The sequence below is a fragment of the Bombina bombina genome, chromosome 6, assembly GCF_027579735.1.
Source record: "Bombina bombina isolate aBomBom1 chromosome 6, aBomBom1.pri, whole genome shotgun sequence".
Lineage (NCBI taxonomy): Eukaryota > Metazoa > Chordata > Amphibia > Anura > Bombinatoridae > Bombina > Bombina bombina.
The window spans coordinates 55,467,425-55,482,273 of NC_069504.1; the positions used below are offsets into that span (position 1 = coordinate 55,467,425).

Here is a 14,849-nt window from a genome sequence, read left to right on the forward strand (position 1 = left end):
ATTAAAGGGACATTGTACCATAGATTTTTCTTTGCATAAATGTTTTTGTAGATGATCCATTTATTTAGCCATCTGGTAGTGTTTTTGTAATGATGGATAGTTTTTGCTTATTTTTAAATAACATTGTGCTAATTTTAGACTCCTAACCAAGCCGCAACGTTTAGATGTATACTGATGTCTACAGATTCCTGGTTGTGTATGTAATAGGTCTTTTCATTATGCAGGGAAGGGGGAAATGTCTGCTCTTCTTGATTTCCTAGCCCATTGCAGTGGGTGTCCCAGCCTAACCTCATCAACAGTGCTAAACTGGAGGCTTATAAGTAAGTTTTAAAAGGTTTCACACTGGATTTTTATATCAGTATATGTGCATATTATTCTTTATAGTAGTGTCTATTACATGCAGTTATATGAAAATCAGTGTATACTGTCCCTTTAACACCCAGACTCATGAGTTATCTAGCCAGGTATATACAAACTCTGTCACTATGCATCACATTCACCTCCCCTTCTTCTTATGACTTTCAATGCACAAATGACCCTTTGTCCCCAGGATGGTGTGTCCGGCCCACTTAGCACTTACTCAAGTATGCCCCCCATATTGGTTAACTAAGAACCTGTTTTCTGGAGATACATCACCTGTTATGTCAACACACCACCCTGATAAATAAAACAGTCACTAACCCTGATATTAATGCATTCAGATAATTTACACACTCTTGTTCAGTCTTGTAATTCCGTGTTTTATGTCATAAGCCAAAAACAAAATATTTAATGTAAACCGACAAATGTGTTTATTATACAACACTAGATGACCAATACCCATAGGGAAATATACAATCAATAATAGATATAGATTTACATATTTAACACTGTTATAATATTTAAATACAGTGCAATTATAGCACAATTACTGACAACAACCATTCAGATTTGTAGATTAGCGTTTTCAGGTCCTCTATTCAGGTTCTATAGAACATGCAAAACCTTTTGAGTGAGTGATCTTATGTAATAGTTTTTGTGCAAAACAAAAATAAAAAATGTTAAGATCATTTAGGTTTGAAAGTCAGATGTTTGAGGTCTTGATAGTATTTCCATATTTTCTTCATTGTAGATCAGAAGAACCACCCGCTGTAAAATACCCCACAACTCCCTAATTCCAGCATTCACAAAAATAAAAGAACAAGATACAAGTCACAGCAGTAGGAAGCAGCAATACCATGCATAAGTTTATACCATCATCTATAGAGCTTGGAGAATTCCAGCACTGAACGGTATTACATGGAATTCACTTTTACTTGTTGTACTCTTGAACTTTGGGACAACCCAGTGTCCATTGATGTAATACATTCAGTTGTAGAGGAGATACGCAATCAGCCTTCGAGGGATATTTAATTTGTACACTTTCTCTCCTGCTTTTGGACCAAGAACTTTTCTGAGGTTTAGTCGACAAACCTGTGACAATGTCCTGGGTGTCTCTGTGAATTAAAACAATTTAAAAGAAGGAAATAAAATCTTAAATATTTTCATGCCAACATTCCATAAATATGAGTACAAATCCTGACCCTCAGGATATAATCCTACATAATGTAACTCTTGCATACTAAATAAACAGTTGAAAACTTGCATATAAAAAGTAGGGTGGGTAAGAAAAAAACTTAAATATATTCATTAAAGGGATATAAAACAGTCTGTTTTGCTGTTGTAATAAAAATCACTAAGTAGTGAGTTATACTTAATAGAAATCATTGTAATATAAATGATTCATCATTTTACCTTTTATTTCTTTTTTTTTTTAAATCATTTGTGCAGGGTCCATTAGTTATGTCACAGGGGGCTGGGTTCTCTACAGGAAGTCATATATAGCTTAAAGGGACACTAAACCATTTTTTTTTCTTTAATGATTCAGATAGAGCATGCAATTTTAAGCAGCTTTGTATTTTACTCCTATTATAATTTTTCTTTGTTCTCTTGCTATCTATATTTAGAAAGCAGGGATATAAAGCTTAAGAGCTGGCCCATTTTTGGTTTAGAACCTGGGTTATGCTTGCTTATTGGTTTGCTAAATGTAGCCACCAATAAGCAAGCATTATCCATGGTGCTAGACCTAAAATGGGCCGGCTCCTAAGCTTTAAATTGGGTTTAGTGTCCCTTTAATGTCAGAAATCTTCTGAAGCAACTTTAGCTGGCTTTCTTCTTTTCTTTTGGCATTCATTGAACAATAACAGGAAGTCAGTTTTTTGCCCATGCTCAAAAGAGGACAGAATACAACTTAAGTTCTCAGCATTTCTGCTCTCCTTTGTCACTATAGACAGTGGCCACACTGAGAATTTATAAGTGCTCAGTTTGCAAGAAAACAACTTGTTTGCCCTATTTTGTTTACACAATCTGTTTCTTTTTATATTTACTTTGATTTAACAACATATATTTTTTTACTAAAGAAGCACAGTTTCATATCACTTTAAATTAAATTCCCATTCTTCAGGGTCCATCATAAGAGCTAATACAATAAATGAAACATACAAAGCAATGCCAAAGCCACTATGACAACTGTTCATGTGATTCCTAAACTATATACTTATATATATATATTTATACTACTACCTCTCTGCTATGTTTTATACATTAAATAAACCTCTTCTAAAAAAAACAACTTTTCTTTCCTCCTCTTCTCCCTTTCTCTCACTATAAGGGTACTCCAAGGGTCAGTTTTCGGGCCACTATCCTGTTCTTTCTATAACAGTAATGCTCTAAGGGTCTAGTGCGTCACTGCCATACAGCCCCTGTCTGGGACTATCAAGGCTTTGAGGGATTAGTAGAAACTATTTAAAAAAAGGTGAGATATTATGATTAAAGGCACAGTGTCAGGCATCTCAAATACATTGCCTGAAAAAAATATGGTAAGTAAAAACTGTACAAATATATGTTGAATCTAATACTGCAGTATTAGCACCACCTTCTACTTTACTGGTGGAGAGGGACAAGTAATGTTTGGTTCACTGAGCAGAAGTGCATGAGTTTTTAAGAAAATACATTTTGAATTTATATTAAACAAAGAAACATGTTGACTAGAATGCACTTAAAGGGACAGTCAAGTCCAAAAAAAACTTTCATGTTTCAAATAGGGCATGGTATTTTAAACAACTTTCCAATTTACTTTTATCACCAATTTTGCTTTGTTCTTTTGTTATTCTTAGTTGAAAGCTAGACCTAGCAAGGCTCATTTGATAATTTCTAAGACCTTGAAGGCCGCCTCTAATCACATGCTTTTGTATTTGCTTTTCACAGCAGGGGAGAGCTAGTCCAGGTAATCCCTATAGATAACATTGTGAGCACGCCCGCGAATTGTGGCAGACACTGCACTAATTGGCTAAAATGAAAGTCACAAGATAATAAATAAAATGTCATGTGATCAGGGGGCTGGAAGAAGGTTCCTAGATACAAGGTAATCACAGAGGTAAAAAGTATATTACTATAACTGTGTTGGTTATGCAAAACTGGGGAATGGATAATAAAGGGATTATCTATCTTTTAAAACAACAAAAATTCTGGTGTTGACTGTCCCTTTAATGTATCATTCTGCAGAGGCAGCTTCAGAGCCATTGTAGCAGTTTTATAACCATCCCAGACATTGGGGCCTAGTTATCAAGCCGTCAACCTCAAATACGCTGGAATTCCGCAGCGTATTTGTGGCGAGGCTGATTCGCCTTAGTTATCAAAGGCTCGATACCGGCAAAAGTAGAATTTTGTGACGTAAACTTCGATCCGCCGGACTCAGTCCGACACAGATCGATTCTTACGTCACTCCAGATGTTCCGCACACAAGTGCGGCACATTCTCACTACTTTTGCTAGTTATCAAAAAACTAGCAGGTACGCTCGGCACTTTTACGGCCCAGCATACCTGGTTTTCAAAGCGCCAGCCTGGAGGCGGCGGATCCCATAGGAATCAATGGGAGTCTGACCATAGCGAAAGTACAAGTTCGCTGCTGCCAGACATCCCATTGATTTCTATGGGAACTGTCTGCACCTAACACCCTAACATGTACCCCGAGTCTAAACACCGCTAATCTGACCCCCCCCTACACCGCCGCAACTAAATAAAGTTATTACCCCCTAAACCGCCGCTCCAGGAGCCCACCGCAAGCTACTCTATACATATTAACCCCTAAACCGCCGCTCCCGGAGCCCACCGCAACTATAATAAATGTATTAACCCCTAAACCGCCGCTCCCTGAACCCGCCGCAACCTATATTAAATGTATTAACCCCTATCCTGCCCCCCCCTACACCGTCGCCACCTATAATTAATTTATTAACCCCTAATCTGCCCCCCCTACACCGTCGCCACCTATAATAAATTTATTAACCCCTATCCTGCCCCCCACTACGCCGCCGCCACTGTAATAAAATTATTAACCCCTAAACCTAACCCTAACCCTAACGCCCCCCTAACTTAAATATTAATTAAATAAATCTAAATAAATTAACTCTTATTAACTAAATGAATCCTATTTAAAACTAAATACTTACCTTTAAAATAAACCCTAATATAGCTACAATATAAATAATAATTATATTCTAGCTATCTTAGGATTTATATTTATTTGACAGGTAACTTTGTATTTATTTTAGCTAGTTAGAATAGTTATTAAATAGTTATTAACTATTTAATAACTACCTAGCTAAAAGAAATCCAAAATTACCTGTAAAATAAATCCTAACCTAAGTTACAATTAAACCTAACACTACACTATCATTAAATTAATTAAATAAACTACCTACAAATAACTACAATTAAATACAATTACATAAACTAACTAAAGTACAAAAAATAAAAAAGCTAAGTTACAAAAAATAAAAAAATAGGTTACAAACATGTTAAAAATATTACAACAATTTTAAGCTACTTACACCTAATCTAAGCCCCCTAATAAAATAACAAACCCCCCCAAAATAAGAAAAATCCCTACCCTATTCTAAATTAAATAAATTTCAAAGCTCTTTTACCTTACCAGCCCTTAAAAGGGACATTTGTGGGGGCATGCCCCAAAAAGTTCAGCTCTTTTGCCTGTAAAAGAAAAATACAACCCCCCCCCCCAACATTAAAACCCACCACCCACATACCCCTAATCTAACCCAAACCCCCCTTACAAAAACCTAACACTAATCCCCTGAAGATCATCCTACCTTGAGTCGTCTTCACTCAGCCGAGCCACCGATGGAACTGAAGAGGACATCCGGAGCGGAAGAAGTTAATCCTCCAAGCGGCGCTGAAGAAATCTTCCATCCGATGAAGTCATCATCCAGGCGGCGCTGAAGAGGTCTTCTATCCGGGCGAAGTCATCTTCCAAGCCGGGTCTTGAATCTTCCTTCCGCCGACGCGGAACCACCTTCTTCACCGACGGACTACGACGAATGACGGCTCCTTTAAGGGACGTCATCCAAGATGGCGTCCCCTCAATTCCGATTGGCTGATAGGATTCTATCAGCCAATCGGAATTAAGGTAGGAAAATCTGATTGGCTGATGGAATCAGCCAATCAGATTGAGCTCGCATTCTATTGGCTGTTCCGATCAGCCAATAGAATGCAAGCTCAATCTGATTGGCTGATTGGATCAGCCAATCGGATTGAACTTGAATCTGATTGGCTGATTCCATCAGCCAATCAGATTTTCCTACCTTAATTCCGATTGGCTGATAGAATCCTATCAGCCAATTGGAATTGAGGGGACGCCATCTTGGATGACGTCCCTTAAAGGAGCCGTCATTCGTCATAGTCCGTCGGTGAAGAAGGTGGTTCCGCGTCGGCGGAAGGAAGATTCAAGACCCGGCTTGGAAGATGACTTCGCCCGGATAGAAGACATCTTCAGCGCCTCTTGGAAGATTACATCGGCCGGATCAAAGACTTCTTCAGCGCCGCCTGGATGATGACTTCATCGGATGGAAGATTTCTTCAGCGCCGCTTGGAGGATTAACTTCTTCCCCTCTTCAGTTCCATCGGTGGCTCGGCTGAGTGAAGACGACTCAAGGTAGGATGATCTTCAGGGGATTAGTGTTAGGTTTTTGTAAGGGGGGTTTGGGTTAGATTAGGGGTATGTGGGTGGTGGGTTTTAATGTTGGGGGGGTTGTATTTTTCTTTTACAGGCAAAAGAGCTGAACTTTTTGGGGCATGCCCCCACAAATGGCCCTTTTAAGGGCTGGTAAGGTAAAATAGCTTTGAAATTTATTTAATTTAGAATAGGGTAGGGATTTTTCTTATTTTGGGGGGTTTGTTATTTTATTAGGGGGCTTAGATTAGGTGTAAGTAGCTTAAAATTGTTGTAATATTTTTAACATGTTTGTAACTTATTTTTTTATTTTTTGTAACTTAGCTTTTTTTATTTTTTGTACTTTAGTTAGTTTATGTAATTGTATTTAATTGTAGTTATTTGTAGGTAGTTTATTTAGTTAATTTAATGATAGTGTAGTATTAGGTTTAATTGTAACTTAGGTTAGGATTTATTTTACAGGTAATTTTGGATTTCTTTTAGCTAGGTAGTTATTAAATAGTTAATAACTATTTAATAACTATTCTAACTAGCTAAAATAAATACAAAGTTACCTGTAAAATAAATATAAATCCTAAGATAGCTATAATATAATTATTAATTATATTGTAGCTATCTTAGTGTTTATTTTACAGGTAAGTATTTATTTTTAAATAGGAATAATTTATTAAAGTATAGTGTAGTGTTAGGTGTAATTGTAACTTAGGTTAGGATTTATTTCACAGGTACATTTCTCTTTATTTTAGCTAGGTAAGCTATTAAATAGTTAATAACTATTTAATAGTTATTGTACATGGTTAAAATAAATTGAAAGTTACCTGTCAAATAAATATAAATCCTAAGATAGCTAGAATATAATTATTATTTATATTGTAGCTATATTAGGGTTTATTTTAAAGGTAAGTATTTAGTTTTAAATAGGATTCATTTAGTTAATAAGAGTTAATTTATTTAGATTTATTTAATTAATATTTAAGTTAGGGGGGCGTTAGGGTTAGACTTAGGTTTAGGGGTTAATAATTTTATTACAGTGGCGGCGGCGTAGTGGGGGGCAGTATAGGGGTTAATAAATTTATTATAGGTGGCGACGGTGTAGGGGGGGCAGGATAGGGGTTAATAGGCTTAATATAGGTTGCGGCGGGTTCAGGGAGCGGCGGTTTAGGGGTTAAACTATTTATTTAGTTGCGGAGAGGTGCGGGATCAGCAGGATAGGGGTTAATAATTTTATAATGGAGGGCGACGGTGTAGGGGGGGCAGGATAGGGGTTACTAGGTATACTGTAGGTGGCAGCGGTGTCCGGGAGCGGCGGTTTAGGGGTTAATACATTTATAAGAGTTGCGGCAGGGTCTAGGAGCGGCGGTTTAGGGGTTAATACATTTATAAGAGTTGCGGCAGGGTCTAGGAGCGGCGGTTTAGGGGTTAATACATTTATAAGAGTTGCGGCGGGGTCTAGGAGCGGCGGTTTAGGGGTTAATACATTTATAAGAGTTGCGGCGGGGTCTAGGAGCGGCGGTTTAGGGGTTAATACATTTATAAGACTTGCGGCAGGGTCTAGGAGCGGCAGTTTAGGGGTTAGTAACTTTATTGAGTTGCGGGAGGCTCCGGGGGCGCCGGTATAGGGGGTAGAACAGTGCAGTTTAGTGTGAGTGCTTAGTGACAGGCTAGCAATAAAGCTGGGAAAAAGCCGAAGGGCAGCGAGATCGGATGAGTGATAACTGTCACAGTCCGCTGCTCATCGCCCCGCGGCTTTTTGACAGCTTTATTTGATAACTTAGGCAAACGTATTCAAGGTCCGCGGCGGCGAAGGTAGGCGAGCTTAGGCGGGCGTATTGGGCCGGCGAAGCCAGAAAAGTAGACGGCTTGATAACTACCCCCCATTGCATGAGAGGTTGCTAGTGCAATAATAAATGTGACCAGCAGGTGATGCCCATTCATAGCAATCCTAGGAGAATAGGCTGTCTGGTTAGGAACATTGTCTGCCCAAACATGATAAATGTAGCCCATTATCTTTAAGCTAATTATCATGGACTTTTGCTTGCAGAGTAAGACATTCAGTTATATGTCTATCCTGACCTTACACCTGTATTTCAGATAAGTATATGAGACAGTCTACCACTGTTTTATTTTACATAGCTCTCTGGTTCTTAACATTAGGCATAAAAAGCAATGTTTAAAATGTGTTTAGGGCTTTATTTTATTTTTTTAAACGCTGTGTATTTTCAAGCACGTTCACTTTAATCCTATTTTCACTTATTCAAAGAGAAACGCAGGAAAAAATACATGGCCCGATATATATGCTAAAGGCAACGAGTTTTCAAGCAATGCTTGAAAAAAACTAAACGTGTTCTCAAGCAGTACTTAAAAAACAACCTGAGAAATTGTATTTCAGTGGTTTTCTGATTTTTTAAGTGTTTTTTTATTTTCAGTATTTTTTATGCAACTTAACTTAAAGGATCCTGTGTACTCCTAGGGACATAAACACAGAAATCTCTATTTGGATATAAAGTTGTGCACGTGTACAAGTACTTTTCTCTGCACTATTTGGCTGTATTTTGAATATCTGATTAATTAATCAAGCGGATATTGCTGTGAGTTTGCAATCTTGCTTGATCTAGATTAAAGGACATGACATTTTAAACAACTTTCCAATTTAGTTCCATTAACAAAATGCACAGTCTTTTTATATTTAAACTGTTTGAGCCACCAGCTCCTACTGAGCATGTGCAAGAATATACAGACTATACGTATATGCATTTGTGATTGGCTGATGGCTGTCACATGATACAGGAGGAATAGAAATAGACATAACTTTGAAAATTGTCAGAAAAAAATCTGCTACTTACATGAAGTTCAGACAAAGTGCTATTGCATTGTCTTTTTATCATGTATTTGTTCATTATGCAAATCTACTGTATTTACTGGTCCTTTAAAGGCCCATTTAAGGATTAAACATATACTTAAAGGGACAGTAAAGTCATTATTATACATTCATGATTTAGACAGAACATACAATTTTAAACAACTTTCCAATTTACTTCTATTATTTTATTTACTTACTTCTCTTGTTATCCTTTGCTGAAAGGTTTATATAGGAAAGCTCAGGAGCAGCAAAGAACCTAAGTTCTCACTGCTGATTGGTGGCTGCCTATGTATACCGACTGTCATTGGCTCACCCATGTGTTCAGTTAGAAACCAGTAGTGCATTGCTGCTCCTTCAACAAAGCATATCAAGAGTATGAAGCAATTTTGATAATAGAAGTAAATTGGAAAGTTGTTTAAAATTGTATGTTCTACCTATATCATGAAAGAAAAATGTTGGGCTTCATTTCCCTTTAAGACACATTGTTTACACTGTTAATGTAGTAGATCATACAGCCGTCTTTTTTCACAATAATTAAATATGCTTTTATATTATATTCAAATCATAATTAACTCCCCAACCAATGTGATTTTTTAACAAAAAGATACTGAGGTAAAATAAAGAGCCCATACTCACTTTCATAATATTCAAAGCACTTGGCAGTGGGACTGTTTGGCCAGCTGTAATCTGACGGCTTTTTCCCCCTATTGTCTCTTGCGTACACATTTCCCCCAAATTCAACAAGCATCTTGATGAGATCTTTATTCTTCACTTTTGCTGCATGGTGCAGTGCAGTTTCGTGCAGTTTTGCTGCGTTAACATTTGCTCCTGGGACAACCCAAAAGAGAGAATTTAATGCTGATTGGCTGTTTTAGACTTATGTAATAAAGTATTGGCACACAAAAATGTTTTTGCAATAAACTAACATACTGCGTGAGTATGAAAATAAATGAAATGCATTGTATTTCAATAACCAAACCGAAGGAGCCAATCTGGGGCCAGATTACAGGGGACGCTTTTTAGCGCTTTCGATTGAGTAATAACACCACCAGAAGTAAAGATTTTGAGCGCGTACATAATTACAGTTGAATGTAAACGTTTTGCATGCAAGTGAAACACGACGACGCGCGTTAACTATAGGACTTTGGATATCGCGACCGCTTATTCTTATTTTTGCTCACATAAACCCGACAGGAGTACACTTATACTTCATGTGCACTAACCCGACACAACTTATTTTAAGGTGCATTATGTATTTATTAATTATACATTTTTGAAAATTATTCATAGCTGATGTAAATAGTTATTATAGATGTACAAATCAATAGAATATATATGTATATTTTACAGTATATATTTCAAGTCTATCCACACCTCCAATTAAATGGAAATCAAGTTCTTTTTTATAAAATGACAACAACAAAAAAGTTAATCCTCCATCATTTCTACATAAACCACTGTGCAAGATAATAATAGCATTAAACATTGATCTCTAATCTGAATATAAAGATAAGAATAAAAAATGAGGGTGCGTCGAATCTTAGTTTAAGGAAGGATTTTCAATAAAACAAGTCAACATCCACCCGGGTGTTTAGTTTGTAATTTGAAGATCCAAAGAACCTCCCTTTGATCTAAGAGTCGTTCTCTATCCCCCCATCTTCTGTGTTTAGGAATATGATCTATTGCTTGCTCTTGTAGACGGCTGTCTCAAGAGCCCTGTTTCTGTCTAAAGTGTTTTGCTATAGGTGCATTACTGTCAGGATTATTGATATATCTTAAATATTGTAATACTCTATCTCATAGGGCACGTTTAGTATGTCCAACATATTGTTTATTATATCCTTTGCATGTGAGTAAGTAAATGATATGGGTTGTATTGCATGTTATATTGTATCTAATCTCACATTCTTGTCCTATTATTGTTGAATCAAGCTTATCACCTGTTTTGACATGTTTGCAAGTTTTACAGAGCCAAGTGTTTGTTTCGTTCTTTGGTATCATAGAGGGTGATAAAATATTTCTCAATGTTTTAGCCCTTCGTTTAGTGAATTTGCAGCCCTTGAAAGTGATGATGTTCAATTTGTTGTCGCCTTTTATTATTGGCAGACAGTTTCAAATAATACTACATATTTTTGAATAGTCACAACTGTACATTGTGATAAATGTTGGTTTGGAATTTCTTTGTGTTCTCTGGGTTTTGTATTATAACAAATTACTTCTAGGGATGCAATCTACTTTAGTTTTTTGTTTTATTTAACAACTGGACATCGTACCCTCAAGCTTGCAATCTCTGTTGTGTCATAATCACATGTTTCTGATATATGTATTCTCTTTTGAACAGTTTTGTTTAATGTGTATATATTGTCCATATGGTATCGATTGTAATGTGTTTTTGGCTCGACAAGAAGTTGAGTGCAATATAGTGTTACCTGATGTTGTTTTTCTAAATAATTCTACTTCAATAGAATTTAAGTGAGATTTAAGTGTGACATCCCAAAAATTAATCTGTGATGTGTTGTACTCGAATGTGAACAAAAGATTGAAATTATTGGTGTTGATATCTCAGTGAAATTGAAGGATAGACTGTACATCTCCATCCCAAATAAATAATAAATCATCAATGTATCTTCCAAAGTGAACAATATTCTTTCTTTAGGGGTTAGTATCTCCAAAGACATGGCACAGCTTCCAGAATCCCATATAGAGATTCGCATAGGATGGTGCAAATTTGGCACCAATGGTTGTGCCAGGTCTCTGGAGATAGTACTTACCATCGAACAAAAAAAGTTGTGAGTTAATAGATACTCTACAGTACGGTATCAAAAACTGCACTGTATTGGCATCATAGAGTGTGGATGTGTTGAAAAAGTGTTCCAATACATTCAGACCTTTTGTGTGTGGAATTGAAGTGTATAGAGCTGATACATTGATGCTTACAAATCTATATGTGTCCTGCCAACTAATGTGTTCAATCTGATTGATGAGAACAGTGGTATCTAATAGGTATCCATGTAGATTGGTCACAATGGGTTGGAGACATTTTCATTTAGTGAACCAATACCCACCACAATAGGACGGCTAGGGGGATTAAAACGATCCTTATGTAATTAGGGGAGATAGTGAAAGATGGGCATGACTGGGTTTTCGGATATCAAACTGTCTGCTATTCTTGAGGTGATAATGCCATTTTATTTGGCCTCTGCCACTATTCTACCCAAAATTGGATAGATAAAAAATAGAGATCAGTTGGATCAGATTTGAGGGATTCGTATGTATCCTTATCATTTAGTTGTTTATTGGCCTCAGCCAGATAATCAATTTTATTTCATATCACAATGTTCCTGCCTTTATCCGATTCCATGATCACTATGCTCGAGTTATTTTTGAGATCGTGTAACACCTTTTTTTCCTGAGAACTTAGATTACTCACATTATGGTGCCTATTGATGTTGTGCAAATTAATTTTATTCTTTTTGTCTAATTCAATTAGTTGAGTCTTCAAAGTTTTTTGGAAGACTTGAAGTGTTTGGCCCCTATAGTGAATGGGATAAAAGTAGATATTTTCTTTAAACTTATTGAGATCAATGTCTTCTAATTCACTTCTAATGGACTGTACAACATAATTTTCCATAAGGATCTGTTGCATATCACAAATAGTAGTATGTTCATCAAAACTCAAAGTTGATGGTGTGCAGTGCATTGATGCATTTTGTGGTATTTCAGCAGTAATAGTGTCTTCATTAAAGAAGTTTTTTCTTAAAGTTATATCCCTCACAATTCTATTGACGTCCAATATTGTGGTGAACAAATCAAAATTGCAACTCGGTGAAGAACTTAAACCCTTACTCAGTAGGGAATTTTATACGTAGTTGTCTAGAGGATAAGTTTACCACATTATATAATGATGTGTTGTCTTATGTGGAGCTCGTTTTTATTGTGGAGTAGTTAATACTGCTAATTTTACCTTCCGGTGCTTCCCTTATAGAGTAAAAATAACATGAAAAAAGAGAGAGGTAATTAGGACATAAAATACTATCCTAAATTGAAGAAGGGAAATATCAGCACACGGAACAGGCTTTTAAATATGTTTAATTAACTTCCCAACCAAAAATTCACCTGTTGTGCCTTGCAGCACTACCTGAAGTAAAAGCATATTATTATCACATTATGAGAGACTATAATGAACAGTATATATTACTAACATTCGTATACAGGTAACTTGTATCTCTAGAGACACCTTTAGCTAGACATATTAACTAAAAACCAGCTTAAATTATGCAGATATAGACATAATATAATATAATGAGCACTATATACAGAAAACGATGGACCACAGATTCAACTGCACTCTACGTCCTATAGGAAGGCACAGTCTTATGTACTTTGTAACTTTGTGAAAATTCTTGATCTACAAATTGGAGTATTCGACCACAGACTACGCTGCACTCAAGGTCATAGAAACAAAGCACAGTCAACTATTATACTTGCACTTTTCTCCGTCCCTTCACATCCTCTCTGGACGTTATTCCAGCAGTGTGACATTTTGATGGAGGAGGAGCTTGTATACTAGTTGACTGTGCTTTGTTTCTATGAGTGCAGCGTAGTCTGTGGTCGAATACTCCAATTTGTGGATCAAGAATTTTCACAAAGCTACAAAGTACATAAGACTGTGCATTCCTATAGGACCTAGAGTGCAGTTGAATCTGTGGTCCATCCTTTTCTGTATAAAGTGCTCATTTATATTATATTATGTCTATATCTGCATAATTTAGCCTGGTTTTTAGCTAATATGTCTAGCAAAAGGTGTCTCTAGAGATACGAGTTACCTGTATACGAATGTTAGTAATATATACCGTTCATTACGGTCTCTCATATTTAAAGGGACATTAAACACTTTGAGATGGTAATATAAAATGATAAATTGTATATATAAATCAACTCTGCAATATACTTTCATTATTTATTTTGTCCTCTTTGCCTTTAATTCCATTCTGAAATTGTGAGCTTTTCAGTTCCTGTTAGAAATGGAAGTGCAGAACACTGTTAAATCCAGCACAACTATTGGCTGCACACTCTAATGGCCTATGTATAACTGTCTCTAATTGGCCACAGCAGAGAAGGTAACACAAGTTACAACATGGCAGCTCCCAGTGTTTTATAGACACTAAAACTTTACTCTTATTTTGTCACTTTTTAAACAACTAATGAAACTTTAAAAAATACATCTACATGTTAGTCATGGACTAATCTTTTCTTTGAATGCATCATTCTATCTAGCATGTATTTAGTGTTTAATGTCCCTTTAAAAGCCTATTCCGTTTGCTGATATTTTCCTTCTTCAATTTAGGATAGTATTTTATGTCCTAATTACCTCTCTCTTTTTTCATGTTATATTAACTGTTTGTGTTGTCTTTCTCTTCCTTTTGGGTTTTTGTGGGCCTATCCAATTTTTTGAATGTGTTGAGATTGAAGGAATAGGTGTGACTAATACGTTGGCAAGAAAGTGGTCATATGACTGTTGGATGCTTCTATGTCGGAGGTGTCTTAATCGTACTCAGTCTCACTGAATGTAACTTTATTTGGTTGTTTAACTGTTGGTTTGTTTTTAAGAACCCTACGTTGATTTTTGTTAGCATACATTTAGCATTTAGTTAGCATACATTTCATAATTATGGGTCCATCTATAGACCCTATTGGTTTCATAGTCCAATTTATCCCTGTTAATTTTTTGTTGTTTCAATAACCATAGTTCTTTCTTAAAGGACTACATATTATTTTGGAATTAATTGTATACGTTTTCTTTTTTAAGACAGTCCATGGATCATCTTAATTACTAATGGGATATTCACCTCCTGGTCAGCAGGAGGAGGCAAAGAGCACCACAGCAGAGCTGTTAAATAGCTCCTCCCCTCCCTCCCACTCCAGTCATTCTCTTTGCCTACG

At 36.3% G+C, this 14,849-nt stretch overlaps 1 protein-coding gene across 1 annotated transcript in view; it reads right to left on the reverse strand.

Annotated features, from left to right (window-relative positions):
* Positions 1-767: 767 nt before the first annotated feature.
* ASB13 (ankyrin repeat and SOCS box containing 13) overlaps positions 768-14,849 on the reverse strand; it is an 86,741-nt gene continuing 72,659 nt past the window's right edge. Inside the window, exons 5-6 of the mRNA XM_053716406.1 lie at positions 9,543-9,734; positions 768-1,475 (exon numbers count right to left, since the gene is read on the reverse strand). Coding sequence (XP_053572381.1) covers positions 1,348-1,475; positions 9,543-9,734 — 320 coding nt within the window. The 3' untranslated portion in view covers positions 768-1,347. The remainder of the gene's footprint in view (positions 1,476-9,542; positions 9,735-14,849) is intronic.